The 27,429-nt window shown below is 46.9% G+C and overlaps 1 protein-coding gene across 1 annotated transcript; it reads right to left on the bottom strand.

Annotated features, from left to right (window-relative positions):
• Window positions 1–243: 243 nt before the first annotated feature.
• LOC121453517 (GDNF family receptor alpha-3-like) lies at window positions 244–26,703 on the bottom strand. The gene is made up of 8 exons (XM_041660365.1): window positions 26,573–26,703; window positions 14,930–15,217; window positions 9,706–9,798; window positions 6,948–7,260; window positions 3,041–3,144; window positions 2,749–2,883; window positions 2,326–2,417; window positions 244–2,118 (listed from the first exon to the last, which is right to left on the bottom strand). The coding sequence occupies exons 1-8, from the start codon at window positions 26,652–26,654 to the stop codon at window positions 2,029–2,031; spliced, it is 1,197 nt and encodes a 398-aa protein (XP_041516299.1). The 5' UTR covers window positions 26,655–26,703; the 3' UTR covers window positions 244–2,028.
• Between the last annotated feature and the right edge of the window lie 726 nt (window positions 26,704–27,429).

Raw genomic sequence — 27,429 nt, 5'->3', positions numbered from 1 at the left:
AGCAGTAGCCAAGAGCTTACATTTGATCCACAAGCAGAAGGCAGAGATAGCTAGTTGGAATTGGAGTGAGCTATCAAAGCTCAAAACCCACCCCCAGTGACACACCTCCTGATCCTTCCCAAACAGTTCCATCAACTGGAGACCAAGCATGAGCCTGGGGGGGGGGGGCCATTCTTATTCAAATCACCGGAGACCCAGTCTCAAAAACAAACAAATCTCAACACTTGGGAGACAGAGGCTGGGGAGTGTCTCTCAGAGTTCAAGGCCAGCCTGGTTTACTGATCAAATTCCAGAACAGCCAGGACTACACAGAGAAACTGTCTAAACAAACCAATGAAATAAAACAAAATAAAAAAAACTCTATGAGTTTATGAGTGACATTTCAGAAATTAAGTATGTATAAGCTAAGATAGCTGTAGACTTATGGTGGGGGGACACCTCACATTTAAACCACAGCACAGGTGGAGGAGTTGGAAAGATGGCTCAGCAGTTAAGATCACTTGTTGGCCTTGCAGAGAACCTGGGTATGGTTCCCAGCACCCATACGGTGGTTATCACCTTCTGTAACTCCTGTCCCAGGGTGCCCTTTTCTGTGGGCACTGGGCACGCATGTGGTACATAACACTCACAAACATAAAATAAAAAAGTAAATCTAAAAAATTATTTTAAGCTACAACAGAGGCCTAAATGAATCAATGTGTGTTCCTGAAAACAGTGTGTATTAGACAGTAGCTGGCGCACAGCGTAAGCTCAAGAAATGAGGGTTGTTAGCATTTTCTGCTGCATTTACCACACTGCTGTGTTCCAATATCACTGACTGTCTTCTCGGCATCTCTACTCTGGTATGAGAAAAGACTTGGAATAGTGTCTGAGCCTGGCTTCCTCAGCCCCTCTTCCGTCTACCCCAGTGTCTCACGGAGACAGAACTGACTAGCCGGCCTCGGAAAGAAAGAAGGAATGAATGAGCAAACACCCACAGCTCTATAAATACATTCTTCCAACTCCTCTGCTCGGGAAGGACGCTTCCTTACTCCTGTAGGACTAGATTCCCCGAGAGCAAGGATCAGCCTCTGCTTTCTTCTGGGCCTGTCGTGATCTGGAGCAGCTCATCAGACAAGGGTTCAATCAATGCTGCGGCTGACTGGGGGCCTCAGTGGTAGATTCTAGGCAGGTCCCAGAATCCTAGAGTTGGGATGGAGACCATCTTTTATTTTTATTTACTATTTTTATTCTAACTCTGTGGCAAGGGCGGCTGAGAGAGCTGCCTGAAGGCTCACAGCCGTCAGCAGCCAGGAGGGAGGCTGGTCTCCCCATCATCTGCTCAGTGCCCTTGTGACTGAGGCATGCCACTAATCTTGTGTAAACTCACAGTTTAAGAAAATGGGAAAAGATTTAGTTTTAGGTCAAAATGTTTAATCATGATCCAAGGGGCTGGGGGACTTGAGGACAGTCATAGGAGTTAAGCAAGACCCAAAGGCCTCAGCTCCTGATGCCCAAATGTTCAGGATTGCACGTCAGAGCAGTGAAGACAGCAATTTCTCACTTCCATTCAGAGGGGATGAGGGGCCAGGAACACCAGCCTTCCTCACAAAGGGAGCGTCTTTTTCAGCTGCCTCAGAACCCTCAGCCCTGCCTTCCTAAAGAATGGAACAGGGAATGGCTGACTTGTTAGGCTCTGGGCAATCCTGGGAAAGAGGAAGAAGGGATGGGGGTGGGGAAGCAAATCGCCACCAGAATATATGGCCAAAACAGCGGTGACAAAAGTCCTAAGGAGGGACAGCCTGAGATAGAAGAAGAGGTCAGGGAGGTTTGAGAACTAGCCAGTCAGGGTCTGAAGGTCATAGCCCCTAGCTTCTCCCAGGCCCTCATCTGGAGCAGACAGGACGTGCTAGGCGAGACGCCTGCTTGGTCCAAGGTTACGGTGTTGCACACTGCATCTTCTTCCGGAGGCTGTCAGTTTCTCACCCATAACAGGCGCAAGTCAGTCTGGGTGCGGCGGAAAGAACAAAAGACCCTGAGGATGACCAGCTACCAGAGGGTCTGAAGTAGAAGCAAGGTAAGTATGAAGATAGAAAGAACAGGTAGCCTGGGCTGTGGTCTTGGAGCAGTGTTATTTTTCTGTGGAAGAAATGGAATAGAGTCAGCCCAGAGGACATCTCGCTTCAACACCTAAGCCTCAGTCACATGATGTGTGCGTTGGAGGGCTATATTATTAGAGGTCTGTATCATGGTGTCTCTCCCACCTTGTCCCTTTGTCTGACTGATTTGCATTTTCTCCAACTAGTGCGGTAAAATCCGTGAGGTATGTGACCGAGGGGGTCCTACCGGCTGCTGTATCACAGAAGAGGTAGGGTCGTCCACCGGGTCCTGGGCAAACAGTCGTCTGTGGAAACTCATCTTAGCTGCAATGGCCTCCACTAAGTACAGGAGGAAAAGTAGATTGGAGCAAGGTGCCAGGAAGTTCCTCAGACTCCCAAGGCAAGAAAGGGAATGCCGGGGGCCCCTGGGGTACAGTGGGCAGGTGGGTAGGAAGTGGAATTCTGACTTGTTCATCTCGGGGCCTAGACAAGTTGAACAGGCAGCATGGAGGCCACTCTGGGAGTGGGAGGAGTGGGAAAAGGAAGAAAGGTTCAGGTTGGAGGGATGAAGGGCTGAGCCCAGAAGAGGATGCTCTGACTAGAGAGATGGACAGGACCTCCCCCCCCCCCCAACAGTCACAGGGGCTGGCGGTAAGAGGGGCTTACGCACTGAGGCAGGGGTTCTGGGAGAAGGACCTTTCCAGCTGCTCACACTCTTCCTGCAGGTTGCCACTGCCTCGGCAGGTGCAGCTTAGGGCAACACTAGCATTGACCTTGCTGATGAAGTTTGGGGTCATAGCAGTCCCTGTTGGGCGAAGAGAGGAAGGGATAAACTCCAACTCCAGCCTCCATCTTCTTCCGCCTGTCCCAGGACCTCAGCGCCATCCCGGGCGCTGTCTCCAGTGTATTCACACCTCGGAGCTGGCTACTCTATTGATTCCCTACGTATGCTCCAGCCTCACCAATCAGCCCCAGGTAAGCCCGCAGACATCGGGATTGCTCCGTGGCACAAGTCCCAAGGACGTCCATAGGATGGCAATGGGTCTGGAAATCCAGCAGGCGCGATCTGAAAGAAAGGAACCCAGGACCCCCACTGAGGACCCAGACTTCACTCTCGCTGTCCTCAGCTGGCCACGCCTGTCTTCACGCCAGCTCCTCTTCTCCTTCAGCCCTACATGCACCATCCAGTCACCACCCCCGAGGCCCCACAGCCCATCACAGTGAACGTGAGCTCCACAGTCCCTGGCTACACGACCTTTGGGGTTTCCTTGACTGTCAGTCAGAGAGGACAACAGCCGAAGCAGGCCGACTTTAAGGAGACGAACAGGAGGATGCATTCAGCATAGTGCCTGGCGCACATTCCGTGCTTAGCCAACGCCAGACACTCTGGTTATTAGCATCCATCCTACATTAGGGAAGACGGCCCTCTCAGTTTCTCTCTGTGTTGCTGCGGTAAAATTTGGGGTTTTATTTTAGTTCACAGTTCCAGGTCACAGTTCAACGGAGCAGGGAAGCCATGGCAGCGGGAACTTGAAGTGGCCACTCACGTCCACAGTGCAGAGGGGGGAGAAAATGCATGCACGCTGGTATTTAGTTCACATTCTTTTTATACAGCTCAGGACCCTAAGCGCTGGGAACAGCTACACTCACAATGGTTGATCCGATCACATCAATTACTGAGATAAAATGCAATCCCCAGGGCTGGAAAGATGGCTCAGCAGTCAAGAGCATTGGCTGCTTTTCTTGAGGACAGGGGCTCGATTCTTAACACCCACATGGTGGCTCACAACTATCTGTGACTCCCGTCCCAGAGGATCAGATGCCTTTTTCTGGCTCTCAGGGTACCTGATATGTACACGGAACACGTACATACATGCAGATAGATAAAACATATATATAATCAAAATAAAAAAACCTTAAAGAACAAAACCACCTGACATACCAGTCATTTTTAGGTGCTAAAAGTGAGTTTGTCCTGTATATGTTTCTTCAGTTTGTGCTACATTTTACTTCATGCTAGGTTGTTTACTTCTCTACTACTTCTACACAGCTAGGACTCCTTAAAGGCCAGTATTTTACTCGTTTTAAAATTTGTGAGGGGGCTGGAGAGATAGCTCAGCAGTTAGGAGCACTGGCTATTCTTCCAGAGGTCCTGAATTCAATTCCCAGCAACCACATGATGGCTCATAATCATCTGTAATGAAAGCTGGTGCCCTCTTCTGGCCTACAGGTAGGCCACTGTGTACATAATAAATAAACCTTAAAAAAATAAATAAAATGTGTGAGATGATAGTAATGTTTACTAGAATGATAGTCGTCATGAACACAGAATGGTTAGAGACTAAGTCATATTCCTGCCCTCCAAAGCCAAGTTAGAAATCTGACCTTTGCCTGACACGGTAGTGTACACCTTTCCCAGGAGGCAGAGGCAGGCAAATCTCCGAGAGTTTGAGACTAGCCTGATCCACCTAGGAAGTCCCCGACCAATCAAGCCTACATAGAAAGATCCTATCTTAATAAAAAGAAAAGAATAAGAAAAAGAGGCCAGACTCTCTCCCTGTAGACCTTGAGCATGCTATTCTGCTTCTTTCCACTACGGCTTGCTCATTTGTAAACTGAGGACGATACAAAAGAGTCACAGCAACCAGCTTATAGGCTTCCTGCCACTTAAACAAGAAGATACTAAGTATTTAAAGCAGTATCAAGTCCATAAGAAGTGGCTGGAAATGCTAGTGTTATTATTGAGAGCTCAAAGTAAAAGCTTTTTAAAAAAATCATTTATATGTACGAAGTTTGCCTGCGTGTACGTATGTGCAGCATGTGTGTGCCTGGTGCCCATGGAGGCTAGAACATGGAGTTGGATGCCCCGGAACTGGAGTTACAGGCGATTGTGAGCCATCGTGTGGGAACTGAATTCAGGTCCCCTGCAACAGCCGCAAGTGAAGCTTCTCTTTACAGCTGAGACGGATCTAGCAGCTAAGCACAGACCTGAGCTTACATGTTTGAAACGTCTCACCCACGCTCACCCTGCCTCCACAGGAGATCACTCGTGGTGAGCGGTGTATAGTGTAGGAAAGACTTCAAGACACAGATGTGAAAAAAAAAAAAAAACGGGCGGTGGTGGCGCATGCCTTTAATCCCAGCACTTGGAAGGCAGAGGCAGGCAGATCTCTGTGAGTTCGAGACCAGCCTGGTCTACAAGAGCTAGTTCCAGGACAGGCTCCAAAACCACAGAGAAACCCTGTCTCGAAAAAAAAAAAAAAGACACAGATGTGCCTGTTTTGTTGCCCGGATAGAAAAATCTGGCAGGGAATGCTTTCTAGAATAGTTACAGAATATTGAGTGATGTTTTAACTTTTTTTAATTTTGTATTAGCATATATTAATTATGTGTAATAATGGGTTTTGTAACGACATTCTCACTACACTTTTAATTTTCATCTTTTGAAACCGTCTTACTGTGTTTTTCACGATGGTCTTAAAATCCTGGATTCAAGCATCCTCCTGCCTCAGGCTTCCAAGGCTCTATCTAGTTTTCTGTAAAAGCTGGGATAGCCTACAGATCTCAAGGGATTCTGGTTGGAGTTAACCTGCGCTCAGCCTTGTGGGGAGGGGCAAGTGCTCGGTGAATGCTAGCGCTCGTTAAGAGCTTGATTTTGATTTATTTTTAATTTTTGTTTTTCTAAGACAAGGTCTTCCGTAGCCTATGCTGGCCTCAAGTTCTGGATATATCCGAGAATGCTCTTCCATCTCTGCTCTGTCTCCCTTGGCCTCAGGCATGAGCTACTAGCCTGGCTTGGGATTTTATCTCTTTATTTAATTTTTAATTAGAAATGTTTTCCTTATTTACACGGGGAATGGTTAGGAAGCCATCGATTGTGGATGGGGAGCACTCCGCACCTTCCACTAACGCCTTAGGACAGTCTCTCTTGGTTTTGCAGCTGCCGCCTTCCTGGTCCAGAAGCTTGGAGGCCCCTCCTACCTCTGCCTCTTGGTTGTAGGAATACCTGGACTGCAGGTGCTAACCAGGTATCCCAGGGCCTCCCAGCACTCCAGAGGCAGAGGCAGGCAGATCTCTAAACCCAAAGGACAACCTGGTCTACCTAGTGAGTTCCAGGACAGCCAGGACCTGTAGAGAGATCCTGTCTCACAAAAACAGCAACAACAACAAAAACAAAAGAAAAGAAAAGAGAGAGAGAGAGAGAGAGAGAGAGAGAGAAAAGAAGAGTTTCTGGAGCCAATGAGATAAAATCACTCACTAGCAAGCCTGAAGACCTGAGCTCCTTCCTATCTCTCCACAACCTGACTCAGTGGAAGTTGACCTTTGACCTCCACAAGTGCACTCTGAATCCTGAGGTTGCAGGACTACCCTGCCTCCCTCACCTCACCAAATAAATAAATAAACAAATAAGTAAATAAATGTGGGGTTTGTTTGTTTTGTTTTTTATTTTTTATTTTTAGCCAGGGTCTTACTTTGCTACCCTGGTTGGTCTGGAACCCAGTAAGTTGACCAGACATTTAGGAGGCAGAGGAAAGAAGATCAAAAGAATTCAGGGCTATATGAAATCTTGTCTCAAAAAATAAAATAAAATAAAATAAAATAAAATGGTCAAGGCCAGAAGTGGTGAGGTGACTTATAATCCCCTGCACTCGGGAAATCCAGGGGAAAGCTTGGGCTACATAATGTAGTGAACAGCCTGGGCTACAGGAAAGAAGGAAGAGTGGGGGGTGGGAGGGTCACAAAATCTCCAAGATAAGAGTCAGTGGGCTCCCGGTGTCTGGGGAATCAGACGCGGCTTCCGCAGGATAGCCAGACCCAGACGGAGAGGTGTGCCACATCCCTGCCCATCCTGCCCACCCTCACAGGCACCTGCACAGAGGGTCCGCACGGCAGAAGCTCCGAAGATCCAGGCAATTGGGGACCACAGAGGGGAGGGCGCAGCTGGGGGCGATGGTGTTCCGCCGGCGCTCGCCACAGCTCACATCTTCAGGCCTGCATGGACAGAGCAGCAGGCCCTGGGCATGGGGCTCTGCCGCCTTCTCAAAGAAGGCGCGCAGCTGTGCGAGGCAGAGGTGGCGCTGGCAGCGGAACCCTGAGCACGCCTCCGCGTAGGCCTTGCGCAGGCGGTCACATTTGTCGTTAAGAGTACAGATCATAGCAAATTTGAGGCAGAGGTCCGAGTCTGTGGGGAGAGTAGCACCAAGTCACCAAGGCAAGGTCTCACTAGGAAGTCCAGGAAACGCCTGAGGTGACAGGATGTTGAGGTGGCAGAAAGGAAGGACTGTCCTGAACTAATCCACTCCTAACACTTCTCTCACTTCTCTCCTTCCCTGCCCTCATATGGTCAGGTAAAATCATCCTAGCCGTCATCATCGTCATAACCATTATCGTCATCACCACCGACATCCACGCACATCTAACACCCACTCATTTATCCAGCATAGGAGCAGGAGACAGCTCGGTAAACAAAAGGGGCTCCTTGACCCTGCAGTGAGGCCTGGTGGTGGGGATCACCAATCAGAAGCTCTGCAATCCCCAGAGAACTTCCCAACTGTTAAGAAGATGCGACCAAATTCTGCTTAGGTTTGACTGGAGGCTTTTCTACTCTGTTCAGGGTTTTTTTAGTTTTCGTGGAGGGGATATCTTTTCTTTCCTTTTTTAAAATTGTGTGTGTGTGTTGCTAGGGAGCATGCATGGAAGCTGGAGGACAGCTTGAGGGAGCTGGTTCTCTTCCGACACCACATGGGTCCCAGGTGGCCAGGCTTGGCAGCAAGAGCCCTCACTCACTGAGCCATCTCATCTGTCCTGTTTTTGAGAGAGGGACTCTCAGAGCCCAGACTGACCTTGAGCACACTGTCTAGCAAGGATGCCCTTGAACTTCTGATCCTCTTCTTACTCTACCTCCCCAGGGCTGAGGTTACAGCTATGAACTACCACGTCCATCTTTCGTTTATTCTATTCAGTGTTATGTTACTTGCCCATCTTTCATTTACTGATTCACATATAAAAATTCTCCCATATTCTGAAACTTTGAAAATTAGAATGATATATATATATTATAACATATAATATATATAATGATATATAATATATATAATGATATATATATTATAACAACACTATGTGTGTGTGTGGTGTTGTTGTTTCATGAACCAGGGTTTCTCTGTGTAGCCTTGGCTATTCTGGAACTTGCTCTGGAAACCAGGCTAGTGTTGAACTCACAGAGATCCACCTGCCTCTGCCTCCTGAGCTGGGATTAAAGGTGTGCGCCACCACCACCCAGCTAGAATGATATTTTAATGTATGGAGCTGTGGGGTTAGACTTCATTGCATGCCGTCTACACACCACTGAGCTACAGCCTCACACCCCTATGATATTTCTAGTAACAGAATATTCCAACAAACAGCCCAGAATATTCCAGCAGGCTGTGATTTTTCACAGGTTGTTTACTGATTCCTCCTAATGGGTCTGTTATGTAGAAATCTGTGTTTTCTCTTCAAAACTCCAGTTCTAAGATATATACAGTTGACTATAATATAAAACTCAATAAAAATTCTAATTCTTAAGAGGGATGTGATAGCACATGTCTATAATTCCAGTACTCAGGAGACACAGGCAGGTGAATTTCTAGGAGCTTGAGGCCAGTCTGATTTGTATAGTGAGTTCCAGGCCAGCCAGGACTCAAAACAAAACAAAACAATATATATCTATATATCTATATAGATATATAGATATACATATATATTACTATATATATAGTAATTCTTCCAGGCATGGCAGTGCACTCATATAATTCTAGCACTTGGAAGCAGAAGAATAAATAGCAAGACTTCAAGGCCTGTCTGGGCTACGTAGTAAGACCCTGTCTCAAAAACAAGAAAAATTCTAATTTTAAAAATACAGAACCAACTATACAATAAATTTTATTTGTGTCTTAAAAACTACTGCCTGAATGTATTCTTTTTTGTTGTTTTGTTTGTTTGTTTTGTTTTTTAGCTAGGTAGCCCAGTCTGGCCCAGAAGTTACTCTGTAGCTGAGGATGACCTTAAACTCCTGACAGTCTATCCTCTACTTCTCCAGAGCTTGGATTAAGGCTGTGCTACACCCCCTCACTCCCCCTGTGCATTTGTCTTCTTTCTCAATCAGTTCACAGCCTCACAGGCCTGGAGGAAAAACGTGCACTCCAGCCCTCACCAGACTGATAGCTCCCACCCTGAGTGACCCCTGTGGGAATGAGATGCTTGCTACTTTCTCTTGCCCAACTTCTCACCCACCCCATTAGAACGGTTGATAACAAGCAATTTCCTAGTCCTTAGGGACTTCTGAAAAAAACTACTTTCCTGGCCACCTTAAATGTGGGTAAATACTCCATTTCAGTGTGTTTTCTGCTCTGCTGCTGCTCCCACACACCCTTCCTGAGGACCAGTAGCCCTAATGGGCTCTGGAGGTTTCCCTAGTAACTGTGGCTTTTTAATGACTCCTGGGAACACAGACCGTGCACCAGAGCTCAGACTTCCATCCTGACACAGCAGGCAGAAACTCTTCCCCAAAGCACCCCCAGTTTATGCTCCCCTCAGAGCCCAAGCCCAGCCTCCCTTTCTGCATCCTAGGGCTTGTCCTCCACACCTGGTTTGAGCATGCTCAGCTTGCTGAGATTCACTTTCCAGGGTTTGCTGGTCACTGTGTCTTCATAGGGGGAGACATCCAACTCGTAGTCACCTAGAGAGAATGGAGAGTATGCGACCACCAAAAACAAGGACTTGTAAAGGGGAGCGGGGAGGGCTGAAGTTGCTGGGCCAGGCAGCAAGGCTCTGTACAGCAAAAGACAAGACAAGGTCTTGTACCTAGGGAGCTACGGCTGCACAGAAAGGAGAATAATTCAGAGCCATGAAGGCACAGGTTAGGCCCGATGAATAAATATATGAAAATAATTAAGAGCTATCATTTGTTAAACACATTGGATCCCAGGCACATGCATGTGCGCACACACACAGACACACAGACATACAGACACACACACACACAGACACACACACACACAGACACACACACAGCTCGTTTCATCCCTTCTGGAAGTCTGAGTAGGTAAGAAGAAATTGAGAATGAGAGGGTAAGTGACTTGTTTGGATTCACACGGGCTTAATAAGAAGGGGACCTGGGCGAGGCACTGCAGTGTATGCCTTTCCTCGCAGTGCTCTGGGACAAGGCAAGCAGCTCTCTCTGAATTAGAGGCCAGCCTGGTGTGTGTGTGTGTGTGTGTGTGTGTGTGTGTGTGTGTGTAGCGAGTTTCATGCCAGTCAGAGTTACATAGTGAGACCTTGTCTCAAATAAAGAGGTGGGGTGGGATATAAAACCCACACTGGTTCTAGAGTTTCTGCTCCTAAGAATAGACCTCGCCTGTGGGTGCACAAATGAGCAAGGAGATGTTTTCTTGCTGTCCCTTGCCATCAGGGAAGGGACGGAAACGGGTTGTGTTCTGGGCTTGACCACTGGCTATAGAGACAGCATAGAAATGGAAGTGAGGCCAGGTCCGGAGCTGGACCAAACTGAGAAAACCAGAGGAAGGAAAGACACAGTGGCCCCACAGCCAGCACCTCCCTCCCCGTCCTCCTGTGGGGCTACGGACTCCTGAAGGGCACGTGCCAGGTTATAAGCATGGTGGGCGCTCAATAAATGCCGTTAATAAGTGTTGGGGGCTGTGATGCAGCTCAGTGTTAGAGTGCCTGCCTGGCATGTACAAAACTCTGGGCTCAACCCCAGTGCCAACAACAGATTGGGCATAGAGACTCCTATGTAACACCATCATTTGGGAAGGAGAGTAGGCAGAATAAGAGTTCATGGCCATCCTTGGCTGCTTAGAAGCCAGCCTGGGTTCACGAGACCCTGTCTCTAGACCTTCCTATTGGAAGAAAGAGGTGAGCTGCTGGTGTCACCCAACAGGCCTCTGTAAAAGCATCTTGAAGACTGCAGGAGCATAGCTGTGAGAAAAACTGTGAGGACAGGCTTTAAGAAAGGAAGACCTGGGACCTCCTGAAGAGAAGCAGGAAGTGGGAGAGTCCCGGAAGAGGTCTCTGAGGAAGATTACCGTGCACTGAGAAACCATTAGGATGAGGAGCAGAAAGCAGGAAGTGGGGCTTCCCTGTCCCCTGTGAGAGGAACACACACAGTCAGCCCACTGGTGTCAGGCTTGGCCATGTGGCTCGCTTCAGCCTGTGGAGTTTAGGCTGTAATGTTGTAAGCCATATCTGAGCAGACATTTTAGACCCATCGCATGGTTCTGCTGCCCCTCCTTTCTCTACCAGCCAGGGTTGTTCCATGAGGACGGAAGGCAGAGCAAAGTCAACTGACGGAAGCTGGCGTCAGGTGTAAAACATGAGCAAGAAAGACAGTTTTCTTTTTAAAAGCAGAGGTTTGAGCCGGGCGGTGGTGGGGCACATCTTCAATCTCAGGACTTGGGAGGCAGAGGCAGGAGGATCTCTGTGAGTTTGAGGCTAGCCTGGTCTACAAGAGCTGGTTCTAGAACAGTTAGGACTGTTACACAGATAAACCTTGTCTCAAGACACCCCCAATAAATAAATAAATAAATAAATAAATAAATAAATAAATGAAAGCAGTGGTCTGGAAGAGGGCTTGTTGTAACTGCGGTTTAACCTAGCAAAAGTTTTGATTTTCAAGACATCAGAGAAGCAGATGGGTCTCTGAGTTTGAGGCTAGCCTGGTCTACAAAGTGACCAAAGCTACACAAGGAAACCCTGTCTCAAAAAAACAAAAGACAAGACTGGAGAGATGTCCTAGTGGTTAAGAGTATTGACTGCTCTTCCAGAGGACTTGGGTTCAATTCCTTGGCAGCTAAGCTGTTTGTAACTCCAGTTCCAGGGGATCCAACATCCATGACAAAACACCAATGTATATAAATTAAGAATAAATAAAAAAAGAGATCAGAATTTTAGGGTTACAGGATTAAGAGAAGCAACTTTCTCTCCTATTTGGACACAGAAGATAAGGCTGGAAAGGGTTCTGACTTATGAAGTTGATCAGAACTCAACGAGAAGGAAAGCAAATCAAACACATGGGTACCCTGGTGATTGCTGGGATCTCACGATTGATGAGGGGGTAAGGAATAAATCCTGCCAGATGGACAAATACACTCCGGAGGAAAAACAAGGGCAAGGGACTTTTAATTAGGGCTACAAGGAAGCACATGTCTTTGTGGGAAAGGCTACTAGGCTCATGAGATGACAGAAATCAAAGATATAAAAAGCAATTGTGCGTTGTACAGCCAAGAGCTACCAGCCCATATTAAAAGATTATGAGACTTAAAATCCCCGACCTCCGTCAAGCAGGAAGCAGGCTGAGAATACTGTTCCGTCCCCAAGGAGGCTCAGTCTCCGACGCCCATTTCAAACACAGCCAAAGAGAGTAATAGAAAAGCAAGAGGCTGGCAGAGGCCTGGGCCAAGAGTCCTACAGAACAGGGGACATTCCACTGCACCCCTAAAACAAAGGGAACACCCTTCCTCTTAGGGAGGACGGTCTTTGGACATCCGCTGTGAGCCACTGTGCCCTATGCCTCCCAGCCTCCCCTTTCTGAGCGTTGTGTCTTGATTCCGTTCTTTACCGTGCACTGAGAATACGGAAGGCGGATGCCTTGTCTTTTCAATTTATGGGTTTCTAGATCAAGAGGAGCCAGATCCAGAGCCAGCAGAGAAAATTCCATGAGCTGGGACATAGGCCTGTGTTCTCTGCTGTCAAAGGTTGAGGGCACACGTCTGAGGCCATTCTGTGCTTCAGAGTAAGACCACTGGGCAAAACCTGAAAATGTCCAAGTGCCAGAAGAGGGTGTCAGATCCCCTGGACTGGGGCTACAGACAGTCATGAGTGGCCTCCTGGGTGCTAGGAATTGAACCCTGGTCCTCTGGAAGAGCAGCCAGTGCTCTTAACCACCAGAACAATCTGCAGCCCCCTCCTCACACTGCCCCCACTTTGTCTCTTTGTTTTAGGGATGAGGCCTCTGACTGGCCCGGGACTCACTGAGCAGGCTCAGCTGTCTGGTCTACACCCCAGGAATCTGCCTGTCTGCTCCCCGGCCCTGGGATTACAAATGTCACATGCCCATTTGCTTTGTTTTAATGTGTGTTCTGAGCTCAAACTTAGGTCTCTTATGTTTGCAAGGCTGACTGAGTTACCTCCCCAGCCCCCTTTGATCTTTTTTTGTTTGTTTTGGGTTTTTGTTTTGTTTTGTTGTTTGAGACAGGGTCTCACTAGCCTAGGCTATTCTTGAATTTTGGGGATCCTCATACCTCAGTCCCTCGTGTGCTGGGATTACAAGCCTCCATGCTCACCTATGGATCTCTTCTTCCTCTTCTTCGTTACCACAACATAGTCCCAACACTTGGGAGGCAGAGGCAGGTAGATATCTGAGTTCGAGGCCAGCCTGGTCTATAGAGCGAGTTCTGGGACAGCCAGGGCTACACAGAGAAATCCGTCTCAAAAAACCCCAAATTAGTTAGTTAGTTAGTTAGTTACAAAGATGACTGTTAAGTTGGGAGCTTAGGCTCCAGCCCCTTGCATCTATCCTAGCTGACCCTGAGAGTTAGCACTCTGGACTCCAAATCCCAGCAGGCCAGAAAGGGGGTCAGGACAACTCCCACAGAATATTTAAGTGAACTCCCAAAAGAGGAACACGTGGTCTCTTTTCCTTCCTCCTTGTGGTCTCAGGGTCACCCGAGAGTGCAGAAACTCCCATTAAACCTGGATATTTCTTAATTTGGCTTGTTTTGATTTGGCTTGATTGGGATTTTGCATGAGTGGAGAGCTCGCGTTAGGAAAATATTCCTAACAATGATGACTAGTAAAGATGGGCCTATGGCAAGAGACAGGTGTAAACCTGCTTGGCTCTCTCTGTGCCTTCTCTCTTGCTGCCTCTTGTGTGATTAAGAAAAACCTTTCTGTCACAAGCTACTCTTTCTGAATCAGCAGGCCCTGTGGTGTCCTAAACATGTTCTGAGTTAAGATCCCTTTCCTTTCCTCATTTTCTCTCAACATCCTATTTCAGGAACTCCTCAGGCTGGGATCTTCCAGCTTAGAGCTTTGTGAAGAGGAGGATACAGGGAAGAAAAGTGGATGTAAGGGGCCAGCAAGATGGCTCAGCAGTTAAAGGGCTTGCCCCCAAGTCTGACAACCCGAGTTTGGTTCCCAGAAGAAGAGAAGCTACTCCAGAACTCACGTGCACCCTGACACACATACAAACATAGATCTACACACATGAATAAAGAAATTTTGTTTGTTTGTTTGTTGAGACAGGGTTTCCCTGTATAGCCCTGACTGTTCTGGAGCAAACTCTGTGAACAGGGGGAGGGTGGGAGGGGAGAGGGGAGGAGAAAAGGGGAGTGAGAAAAAATGTATAGCACATTCCAATCCAAACAATTAAAATGAGAAGGTTAAATTTTAAAAAAAGAAAAAGAAAAAAGAAATGTAGAAATAGGTAGAGGGGCCAGGCGATGGTGGCGCACGCCTTTAATCCCAGCACTCGGGAGGCAGAGGCAGGCGGATCTCTGTGAGTTCGAGACCAGCCTGGTCTACAGAGCTAGTTCCAGGACAGGTTCCAAAGCCACAGAGAAACCCTGTCTCAAAAAAAAAAAAAAAAAGAAAGAAAGAAATAGTTAGAGGGGAGGGCAAAGTTTTAAGGACCCAAGAAGATAATGCCAAATTTTCCCTGCATCTCTTCCAGATACCACTCGCAGAGCTTCATTTGTCCCCACCAAATCAGTCACACGGTCTATCTCACACCACTGAGAAATAACTTCCTCAAATCCACCTACAGCTTAGCCCACTCTAGGAGAGCGTCTTACCAAGGCTTCGGGCAGGGTGAACCGTCCAGTAAATTTTCAAACAGGTAGCTTGGTGCTTCATGCGCAGGCGGCACGTGCAGCCCATCAGAGAGCTGTTCCTAAGCTGTTGCGTCGCCTGGAGGCAGTCTGCAGACATGGTAGACTCCTCTAGGGCCAGTGCAGTGCCTGCACTAGAGGTGCACGACTCCAGCTGATGGAAGGCAGCCTTGCAAGCAGGATCAGCCTGGCACTTCTTTCTGGCGTGGATACAGCTGTTCACAAACCTGCTCTCTGTGGGAGGGGAGTCTCCTGCAAAGACAGCAATCAAGTGAGGCCACCAAATCATGAGGTGAGGAAGGGCAGATTCCGAAGAAATCATGAGAAAACTCTAGGGCATCACAAAGCCCTTTAAGAATAAGTGTGGAGGGTGCTGGAGAGATTTCTCAGAAGTTAAGAGCATTGGCTGCTCTTCCAGGGTACCCAGGTTCAATTCCCAGCACCCACACGGCAGCTCACAACTGTCTGTAATTCCAGTTCCAGGGGATGCGGCACCCTCACACAGACATACATGTAGGCAAAACACCCATGCACAGAAAAAAATAAATTAGAAGAAGAAGAAGAAGGAGAGGAGAAGGAGAAGGAGAAGGAGAAGGAGAAGGAGAAGAAGAAGAAGAAGAAGAAGAAGAAGAAGAAGAAAAAGAAGAAGAAGAAGAAGAAGTGTGGAGCGTGCTGGAAAGATGACTTAGCAGTTAAGAACACTGGCTGCTCTTACAAAGGACCCAGGTTCAAATTCCAACACCCATATGATGGCTTACAACTGTCCATAACTCCAGTTCGAGGGGATCTGTCACCCCCTTCTGACCTCTGTATGTATGTGGTGCACAAACATACATACAAGAAAAACACTGACGGGGGCTGGAGAGATGGCTCAGTGGTTAAGAGCATTGCCTGCTCTTCCAAAGGTCCTGAGTTCAATTCCCAGCAACCACATGGTGGCTCACAACCATCTGTAATGAGGTCTGGTGCCCTCTTCTGGCCTGCAGGCATAGACACAGAACATTGTACACATAATAAATAAATATTAAAAAAAAAAAAAAAAAAGAAAAACACTGACATAAACAAATTAAAATATAATTAAGTCCTGTGCACACACACGCACACGAGTCATGCCAATGGCACCTATCAAAGAGCTGTTTCTGAGTTGTTGTGCTTCTTTAAAATATATACACTTGAGCCAGACAATGGTGGCTCACACCTTTAATCCCAGGACTCGGGAGGCAGGTGGACCTCCTTGAGTTCAAGGCCAGCCTGATTTACAGAGCAAGTTCCAGGACAGCCAGAGCTATACAGAGAAACCCTATCTCAAAAACATACATATTTTGTTCTTTTACATATGTTATAGGAGTCTACTTGTTGGTTCCCAGCTGCTCAGTCCTGAAATAACCACACAGAAACTGTATTAATTAAATTACTACTTGGCCCATTAGCTCTAGCTTCTTATTGGCTAACTCTTACATCTTAATTTAACCTATTTCTATTTGTGAGGAATATTCTTAAGATGAGCCTCTCTGCCAACACAAATAATTCCAATCAGACCAAATTAGACCGAATGAGTGCCCATATTTACTGCAGTACTCCTGGGTGGTCTGGGAAGCAAGGCAGGTAGAGAGGGGGGGCACACAAAATCCAAAGACCACGTGTTCTTTTTCTCGGTAGCAGCCTAAATAGCCTGTGGGCGTGGTCCTGACCCTCCCTAAGGAGGGGTCAGCACTTGGTGTACTTTTCCAGAGGTGGACTCCGGAGCAAGGCAACTCCCAGGAGGAAGGGGCCTGAGATGGAGTTTTCTGGTCCGCTGGCACTCCATTGGCGCCCCAAGGATGAATGCCAGGGGCTGGGGTTACACTTTCAATCAATCACTATTAATCTGTGTATCACCACATGTCTGTGGCTTACCAGGTAAAGTTCTGGCATCTGTCTCCTGAGGGGCTACATGGCTTCTCCAGACTCTGCCTTCTTTTCTCCCAGCATTCAGTTTAGTTTTCCCTGTCTACGTCTATTCTGCCCTGTACAGACTAGGACAGTTTCTTCATTAGCCAATGATATTCACAGCATACAGAGGAGAATACCACATCACACACACACACACACACACACACACGCACACACGTATATATTTCTTTTTAAGAAGTGTGGAGAGACGCCAGGCGGTGGTGGCGCACGCCTTTAATCCCAGCACTCGGGAGGCAGAGGCAGGCGGATCTCTGTGAGTTCGAGGCCAGCCTGGTCTAGAAGAGCTAGTTCCAGGACAGGAACCAAAAAAAAAAAAAAAAAAAAAAGCTACAGAAAAACCCTGCCTCTAAAATCAAAAAAAAAAGTGTGGAGAGAAAGAAACACAGTGGACTGGACAGTCTACAGTTGTCACGATAGACATGAAGCAGAAAGACCTGAGAAGAGATGAAGATGTGAAGAGGTTTCTCAGCCTCCAAGGAGGCAGAGGAGACCAGATTTTAGGAAATAAACTTAGTGATCCTTCCAGGGACAGGAGAAAGTAGCCCTGGGCAGAGCCATGCCACAGGCAGAGCTGCCATCATAACCAGAGGGTTGAGAGTGTGTATGGAGTTCCAGACGCAGGTTAGCAACACCTTTGAGTCTTTCATTTGAAATCTCTCTTTTTTTTTAAAGGTGTTTCTTTTTTTTTTTAAATATTTATTTATTTATTTTGTATGCAATATTCTGTCTCTGTGTGTTTGTAGACCAGAAGAGGGCAGCAGAGCAGACCTCATTACAGATGGTTGTGAGCCACCATGTGGTTGCTGGGAATTGAACTCATGACCTTTGGAAGAGCAGGCAATGCTCTTAACCACTGAGCCATCTCTCCAGCCCCCTCATTTGAAATCTCTTAAAAACACTGTAAGGTAGACTGGCCAGATGTCTCAGTGAGTAAAGGTGCTTGTCACCAAGTTGATAACCTAAGTTCAATTCCTAGGATCCATATGGTGGAGGGATAGAAGCAACTCTTGGGAGTCATACTATGGCATGCCTGACCCCTTCCAATAAGCATATAAAACATAGTTTTTAAATGGGGGGCGGGTATTTGGTCCACTTATTTTCTTAGAAATACCCAGACAGTTGCAGTTCAGTCATGGAAGAAGCTCTTGCTTCTAGGACTTGGTATCCCCATGTGTCACGGAACATCATTTCCCGCCAGCTGCTTAAAGTGGAAATTCGGGTCTGGAGAGGTAGCTTAGTGGTTAAGAGCACTGGCTGCTCTTTCAAAGGACCTGGGTTCAATTCCCAGCATCACATGGAGGCTCACAACCCACTGCAACACCAGTCCAAGGGATCCAGCGCTGTTCTGATCTCCTCCAGCACCAGACGTGCCTGTGGGGCACAGACACACATGCAGGCAAAACACTCATGCACATAAAATAATAAAATAAATAAATCTAAAATTTAAATGTTTCGACAGGGTGGTTTGCAAGAAAATGGCAGCCGGGATGTGGTGGCAGACATCTTTAATCCCATCACTCAGGAAGCAGAAGCAGGCTGATCTCTGAATTCAAGGCCAGCCTGGTCTACAGAGTTCCAGGACAGCAGGGCTACACAGAGAGATCCTGCCTTGAAACCACCTCCCCTCAAAAAGAAAATGACCTTTATAGAGACTGACACTATTAGGAGGGGTGGCCTTGTTGGGGTGGACTTTGAGGTCTCCTAAGCTCCAGCTCTGTCCAATGCGATCCAGAATTGCTTCTGTTGCCTGTGGATCAAGATGTGGAACTCTCAGCTCCTTCTCCAGCACTGTATCCGCCTGCGTGCCGCCATGATGATAATGGACTAAACCTCTGAAACTGTAAGCCCGGCCAGGTTAAATGTTTTCCTTTAGAAGAGTTGCCATGGTCATGGTGTCCCCTTACAGCCTCAGAAACCCTAAGATGCATGTGTTCAACAAGTCCCGTTGCCGCAACCACTTTTGGGAATCTATCCACCATTTCCCTTGGCCAGTCTCCTGTCAGGTCTCCACGGTTGTAGCTCCCAAAGCCCTTCTCTCCCATCTTCTGGCTATCTTATTTAGTGAACCCCTTTTGTAATCTAGTAAACTTTTTATTAAGGTGAAATCCACACAACATAAAATTTACGTTCCTTTAAAACTTCCTTTATGATATTTACTTCTTTCTGAAGGGTCTGTATGCCACAGCACACGAGTGAAGATCAGAAGCCAATCCATAGGATCTGGGCCCCTCCTTCCACCACCTAAGTCCATCCCAGAGCCTGATGGTAAGTGCCTTTACCTACTGAGCCACCCTGCCAGACCCAAGATTTACTTTCTCATTCTTATTTATTTTATGTGTATGTTTGCCCTCATGTACATATGTATATCACATGTATGTTGCCCATGGAGGCCAGAAGAGCGAGCTGGATATCCTGGAACTAGAGTTTGGCAAAGTTATGAAGCTCTTTGTGGGTGCTGAGCACCAAAATTGGGTCTTCCGCAGAGTGACAAAATTCCCCTAACCACCGAGCAGTCTCCAGCCCTGCTATGCTTAACTTTTGGGGGGAAAACTGTCAACTGTTTTCCACAGAAGCTACATTTTTAGCTTCCCACAGCCAAGCTGAGAAGAGTCTGGTTTTTCCTCAGACCTACAATGGAAAATTGCTGGTTTTCCATTTTGCTGCTATTGTGCGCCCCCCCCCCACCCCACCCCCCCCAGGAACGCTTCTCATTGTGATTTTCATTTGCATCTCTCTAATGACTGAGGCGGCTGCGTGTATTTTTATGTGCTTGTTAGCTTCTTGTGATCCTCAGTAATAAACTGAAGAGCAGGGTGCAGGAAAAGTCTACGAATGGAAGATGTATTAATAAATGAATTTTAACCCCAGCAGCACAGACATTAAGGACCTCATTGAATAAATGGGACCTCCTGAGACTGAGAAGCTTCTGTAAAGCAAAGGACACTGTCGCTAAGACACAAAGGCAACCCACTAACTGGGAGAAGATCTTCACCAACCACGCAACTGACAAAGGTCTGATCTCCAAAATATATAAAGAACTCAAGAAACTAGACCGTAAAAGGCTAACCAACCCAATTATAAAATGGGGCATTGAGCTGAACAGAGAATTCTCAACAGAAGAACTTCAAATGGCCAAAAGACACTTAAGGTCATGCTCAACTTCCTTAGCGATCAGGGAAATGCAAATCAAGACAACTTTAAGATACCATCTTACACCTGTCAGAATGGCGAAAATCAAAAACACCAATGATAGCCTTTGTTGGAGAGGTTGTGGAGAAAGGGGTACACTCATCCATTGCTGGTGGGAATGCAAACTTGTGCAACCACTATGGAAAGCAGTATGGCGGTTTCTCAGGAAATTCGGGATCAACTTACCCCTGGACCCCGCAATACCACTCTTGGGAATATACCCAAGAGAGGCCTTATCATACAACAAAAGTGTATGCTCTACTATGTTCATAGCAGCATTGTTTGTGATAGCCAGAACCTGGAAACAACCTAGATGCCCTTCAATGGAAGAATGGATGAAGAAAGTATGGAATATATACATATTAGAGTATTACTCAGCAGTAAGAAACAAGGACTTCTTGAATTTTGCATACAAATGGATGGAAATAGAAAACACTATCCTGAGTGAGGTAAGCCAGACACAAAAAGAGGAACATGAGATGTACTCACTCATATTTGGTGTCTAGCCATAAACCAAGGACATTGAGCCTATAATTAGTGATCCTAGAGAAGCTAAATAAGGAGAACCCAAAGAAAAACATATAGGCATCCTCCTGAATATTAACCTTCAGCAAGCGATGAAAGGAGACAGAGACAGAGACCCACATTGGAGCACAGGACTGAATTCTCAAGGTCCAAATCAGGAGCAGAAGGAGAGAGAGCACGAGCAAGGAACTCAGGTCCGTGAGGGGTGCACCCACATACTGAGACAATGGGGATGTTCTACTGGGAACTCACCAAGACCAGCTGGCCTGGGTCTGGAAAAGCCTGGGATAAAACCGGACTCTCTGAACATAGCGGACAATGAGGACTACTGAGAACTCAAGAACAATGGCAATGGGTTTCTGATCCTACTGCACGTACTGGCTTTGTGGGAGCCTAGGCAGTTTGGATGCTCAACTTACTAGACCTGGATGGAGGTGGGGGGTTCCTTGGACTTCCCACAGGACAGGGAACCCTGATTGCTTTTCGGGCTGAGGGGGGGGGGACTTAATTGGGGGAGGGGGAGGGAAATGGGAGGCGGTGGCTGGGAAGAGACAGAAATCTTTAATAAATAAATAAATTTAAAAAAAAACAAAATAACTAAAAAAATAAATAAATAAATAAATAAAATAAATGAATTTTACAAACCGAATACATCTATGTAACCAGCATCCGAGTAATGAAACTGAACAGTACCCAAGGCCCTGAAGTCCTCTTCCGGGTACCTGCAAGAAAGTCAGTATCTTTGTGTGTGTGTGTGTGTGTGTTTTCAAGACAGGGTTTCTCTGTAGTCCTGGCCATCCTGGCACGCGGTACTTGCCCTGTAGACCAAGCTGGCCTCGAACTCACAGAGATCCTCCTGCCTCTGACGTGTACCACCACCGTCCAGTCCAACATTTTATTTCTAACAACAGAGATCAGTTTTACTTTCAATCACGTAATATGCGTTTTTTTTGGTTATTTCTTTTTTGCACCTTGGCAAGTATGTATGTGTTTATTTATGTGTGGGGCATTGCCTGTGTGCAGTACATGTGCCTGTGCACACACACGCAGAAGTCATGGCAGCATGTAAGGGTGTCTTTCTCTATTGTCCTTTGCCTTGTTGCCTCGCTATGGGATCTCTTACTAGACCAGAAGCTCATCTTTTTGGCTAGGCTGGCTGACCAGTAAGCTCTCAGCATCTGCCTCTCTCTGTCCCACCATGTCAGGGTTATAGGTACACACAGCCGTGACTGTGTTTTGCTGTTTTAATTGTGGATGCTAGATATTTAATTCAAATCATCATACTTACCAAATAATCACTCTTACCTACTGAGGAATTGCTCTAGCCCCTTTTAGTGGGTTTCTTTTCTTTTTCTTGATAAATAGCGCAATGTACCACAGGAGCTCAAGCTGGCCTTGAACTCTCCATCCTCCCTCCTTCCTTAGACTCCTGAGTGCTGAGGTTACAGGTATGAGCCACCGTAATGACACAGCTTCTTTTGCTCAGTAACATAGTACCCATGGTCATGAGAATTTTTCAATTGCAAAAATCCATGAAAGGTGGTGGTAACTCTGTCACTAACGGTGTGGTTTCTTTTCTGTCACCTTGAACATGTAAAAGTTCATGTTTGTTTTTTGAACTAGGGCCTTAGGTAGTCAAGGTTTGCCTCAGACTCTCTATGCAGTGGAGGATGACCTTGAACCTCCCAAAAACTAGGATTACAGGCATGCATCACCATGCCCAGATTAGAAGCTTGCCCGGGCTGGCAAGATGACCTTTCCTACCAAGCCTGAGAAACTACTGTAGGTTATTCTTTGGTCTCCACATATGCATCCTCCATCACTCCAAATAAGTAAACAAATGTAAAAGATGATGATGAAGGAGGAGGAGGAGAAGGAGGAGGAGGAGGAGGAAAAGGAGAAAAAGAAGAAGAAGAAGAAGAAGAAGAAGAAGAAGAAGAAGAAGAAGAAGAAGAAGAAAGCACCACTCTGGAGACTCAGCTCTTAAGAAAGAATAATGTTCTTTCAGAGGACCTGAGTTCAATTCCCAGCACCCACATGGGGCAGCTTATAACCATCTGCAAGTTAAGTTCCAAGGTATTCAGCACCCTTTTCTGGCCTCCTCTGGCACTTGCACTCATACAGAAAGACAAAAAGATACACAAATACACACATACACAAAAATGATGAAATAAATCTTTTTTAAAAATAAAGAAAGAAAAGAAAAAGAAGGGGGCTAGAGAGTTGACTTAGAGATTAAGAGTACTGGCTGCTCTTGCAGAAGACCTGTGCACAGTTCCCAGGATCCACATGATGGCACACTCCTGTCTGTAACACCAGTCCAGGAAATCCTGCACCCTCTTCTGGCCTCAAGGACTGTGTGGTACACAAATATACACAAATATATTCAGGCAAAACACACATGCATATAAAATAGAAACTTTACTTGATAGCTTCATATGTGTAAGAAGCCACAAAACTCTTGAATTTTCAAAAATATTTAAGGAAGGTATGAGATTTATATATTTGCTTGTGTGTGTGTGTGTGTGTAACGTGTGGTGTGTTTTATTAATGACTAAGGATGGTGAACAAAAATTGGAAAAGATTGCTGGACATGGATGGTGAAACATGTCTTTAATACCAGCACACAGAAGGCAGAGGCAGGAGCATCTCTGTGAGTTCCAGGACAGTCAGGGCTACAGAGAGAGACCCTTTTCAAAGAAAAAAAAAAAGAAAAGACCTTTACCCAAAGGGGGTAGAAAGTTTAAAGAGACGCTCGTTACAAATAAACACGAGTTAGTGGTTGATTGAAGGAAATGTCACAGGCTTCAGTCTCCTTGCGGTTACTGAATTAAATGAACATTTAACTGGACCAAATTCTGACTCCTAACTCTTCCAAAGGAAAAGCTCTTCTTTCTGGGAGTTGACCGAGCCTGAGCCTGGTGGATTCATAAACCGCTCAGGCCACAAAGAACTTGGAGGGACTTAAATTTAAATTTCAAGAGGAAAAAAAGTAGAAGTTGTCTTCTGGATTGTGAAACTGGGGCTTAAGTCAGGGCAAGATCATAAACTGATACAAGGCACAGATGTGTGCTTTAATTGACGCGTGTTTTCTTTTCTTCTTGGCTAGAGTTGGGAAACTGGATCTAGCTCCTGTTGGCAAGAGGTCCAATGCTCAGCTACACCCCGAGTCCTTTTCCTTCTCTTCTTTTAAATCTACAGCTCTGTGCTGACGCACCAGGGGATGTAGCTGGTCCAGCCTAGCTCAAAGTTAGAACTTAGAACGCATGTTTTCTAGCTAGTTTAGAATGATTTTTAGTCCACGATGCCACATCCCTGAGAGGGGGAAGTCCCCTTTATGTTTGGCTTGGGGTGAGCACTAGTATTCTCTACTCAATTGTTAAAAACTCCCCGTTTAAAAAAAAAAAAACAAAAAACTCCCCGTTAGTGTTAGCTCATAAGCAGCACTTGGCAGCTACTGGACAGCAATGGTGTGTGCGTGTGCTCTGTGCATGTGTGTGCTCTGTGCGTGTGTGTGTGTGTGTGCTGTAGTGCTTAGGGATTAAACCCTAGGGCCTTAGGAATGACGCAAGGCAAGTACACCCACATACCTAGGCCCTGGTAAGGCCTCTTAAGCAGAAATTATTACGAGAGTTACGGCGGGATGGACCTGTCTGTCATTCCACTTCACCAATTAATGAGGAAGGTATTTAATGTTTACCTCTGATCCTAACCGGCAGAGATGCTGGGACTAGTGGAATTTCCTGGTGGGCAGCCAAGTCAGGCTGACGAGTTCTTATTGCCCAGATTTACCAACGGAGACAGGCTGTACAGACTAGTTCCTCCCTTTTCCCCTTTCTCATCTCTTCCTTGTGTGTGTTATTTTCACATGTATGTATGTGTGTCTGAGTGCACATAGATGTGCCTGTGGGGGCCAATGGTCCACGTTAGAAGTCTTTCTTGATTGTTCTCTTCTTTCTTTACTTTGTTTGTTTGTTTGTTTTGTTTTACGAGACAGGGTTTCTCTGTAGCTTTGGAGCCTGTCCTGGAACTAGCTCTTGTAGACCAGACTGGCCTTGAACTCACAGAGATTCGCCTGCCTCTTCCTCCCCAGTGCTGGCATTAAAGGCGTGCGCCACCACCACCTGGCTACTTTCAGTTTTGGAGACAGGTCTTCTCACCAAACCTGGAGCTCATCATTTTGACTAGACTGTCTGGACAACAAACCCCAGTCTCTACCCCTATACACCCCACCTCTGTTGTTGGTGTTACAGATGTGAGCTCCCAACTTTAATGTAAGTATTAGAAATCTGAAAATCAGGTCCCCAAGCTTGCACAGCAAGCAGTGTGCCTGTTGACCATCTCCCCAGACACACTCTGTTCCCCTTCCCCACACTCTGCACCTTTTTGGAGACAGGGCATTGCTGTGTATCTAGTCCAGGCTGGATTCAAACTCAAGGTCTTCTCTTCTCACAGCACCATGACCTGCTCAAGACTGGATTTCTGTAGCACCACCCCTGTTGTGTGTGGTCTCTCACTCGAGATCCAGGAGACCGCAGTGAGACTCCCCAGTGCCTTTCCGCCTTCCCAAGGTCATTATCTTTCTTTCCAGGGATTGTGGCTCTTACGATTCTCTCCCTTGGATAGAAGGACATGGCTCGGGACTGGAGAGATGGCTCAGTGGTTAAGAGCACTGTCTGCTCTTCCAGAGGACCCGGGTTCAATTCCCAGCACCCACATGGCAGCTCACAACTGTCTGAAGATCAGTTCTAGGGGATCTGACACTTCACACCAATGCACATAAAATAAAAGTTAAATAAACCATAAAAATGTTTTAAAAAAAAAAGGACATGGCTCTAATTCAGCCCTGAATTATATCATCCCACAAAATTTACTGCGGGTCAGTTACCCTCTGGAGAAGGCACTGTTCTGGGTAGCTGGGGAAAAGCCGTGTGGCCAGAAAGAGAATTCTCAACACCAACTTTGTGGGATTCCTGAGAGGGAGTGGGTATGTCTCTGGCTCTTGCCTGCTCTTGGGTCACTTTTCCTCTTATTGGGTGGCCTTGTCCAGTTTATATGAGGGCTTTTCCCTTGTCTTATCGTATCCTTTTTTGTCGTGTTTGGTTGTTGTCTCTTGGGAGCCTGCTCTTTTCTGAAGGGAAACAGAGGGGAGTAGATCTGGGGGAGAGAAAAGGTAGGTGGGGGTTGGGAGGAGTGGAGGGAGAGGAAACTGCCATTGGGATGTATAGTATGAGAGAAGAATCTATTTTCAATAAAAAAAAAAACCTTAATCTCAGGATTTGGGAGGCAGAGGCAGGCGGATCTCTGTGAGTTCAAGGCCAGCATAATCTACAGCTGAGTCCAGGACAGCCAGGGCTACACAGAGAAACCCTATATCGAAAACAAAAAAATAAATTAAATTAAATAACTAAGTAATTAAAAAGCACATCCCAGTGTAGGAAGAGGGCAGGTTGTGGTAGCATTCTCAACAATACAATCAGGTAATGAGGTTAGCACATTCTAAGCAGTTCACAAGCCTATTCTATGACAAGTTACACAAATTCTTCAGTTTCTACTTCCTTTCTGCAGTATGAAAGAGTTGAAAGCCACTGAGAGCCAGTGGCAACCTCTGATCAGATTCTCACCTCCTGCAGATAATGACTTGGTAGTGCCGGGCTTCAGGTTGGCCCATAATTGATTTAGATGCACCTCAAAAGAGAGAAGTAGAACCAGGGGCGAGGAGATGCTTAGGTGGCCAGGATTTGATAGGGCTTCATCTACACGAGTCCATACTCTCGTCTAGGCTTGGAAACCAGCCCCTTTTTGACACTCTGGACTTTCTATTCCAGTTCCCCAGACTCCAGAGACAGAAGAGCGAGCACCCCACCAATACTCTTAGGTCCACCTGTCCTACAGCCCCAGAGGGTTCTAGGCTGAGTGAATGCACGGGGCGACACTTACCTGCTCCTAGTGCCAGCCACAGCGACAGCACCAGTAGCAAGAGCACCAGCGGCGGCGGTCGTGCGCTCCGGGAGCGTCCCATGGCCGGGTGTGGACGCTGGGTGTCCGCTCTCCAGGCGCTCTGCCTGCGCAGGGAGCCGCGTTCCTGGGAGCCGCGTTCCCCTGCCTCCGTGCGCGGGACTCGGGACTCCGGACTCGGCGAACAGGGCTCCCTCGGCCGGCACCTCCCACCGCCGCCTCCCGCCCCTCCTCCCGGCGCCGCCACTCTACCACTAGGGTCGTGGGCACCGCCCTCCAACTCTGAAGCGCGAGGGAGCTTCGGATAGTTGTTTCTCCCGGACCCAGAGCGGGACAAGACCTTAGAGCCACTTGGATCTGCCAACCTACTGTCTGTCCGCTGCCAATTTCCCTGGCAAGATTGCTGCTGTTAAGTAATTGTCAAAAAACAAAGCAGTCTTTCTCGTTTGGAGCCCTTCTCCCCATCCAGGAACAAATGAAATCTTGTAACAACACTGGAATCAATTTGGTGTGGGCTCACTCCTGAGATCTCAGAGGTGGAAACAGGAGGATTGCTGTGAGTTGACACTAGCCTAACCTACATAGTGAGTTCCAGACCTGTCTGGGCTACAGAGAGACACCGTATCTCACACTCCTTTAATCCCAGAATTTGGGAGGCAGAGGCAGGGGGATCTCTGTGAGTTCAAGCCAGCCTGGTCTACAGGACAGCCAAGGCTATGCAGAGAAACCCTGTCTCAGAAAAACAAAACGAAACAAAACAAAAAAACAAACAAAACCAAAGCTAAATCAAATCAAGAAATCTTGAACAAGGGTATCTTGATTGTGAGTGTGTGTGTGTG

The sequence above is a fragment of the Microtus oregoni genome, unplaced genomic scaffold (assembly GCF_018167655.1).
Source record: "Microtus oregoni isolate MIOR12 unplaced genomic scaffold, Mior012 000011F_ref0000422, whole genome shotgun sequence".
In the NCBI taxonomy this organism is placed as follows: domain Eukaryota; kingdom Metazoa; phylum Chordata; class Mammalia; order Rodentia; family Cricetidae; genus Microtus; species Microtus oregoni.
The sequence above is the reverse complement of the archived record's forward strand: the minus strand, read 5'-3'. Positions and strand labels throughout refer to the sequence as shown.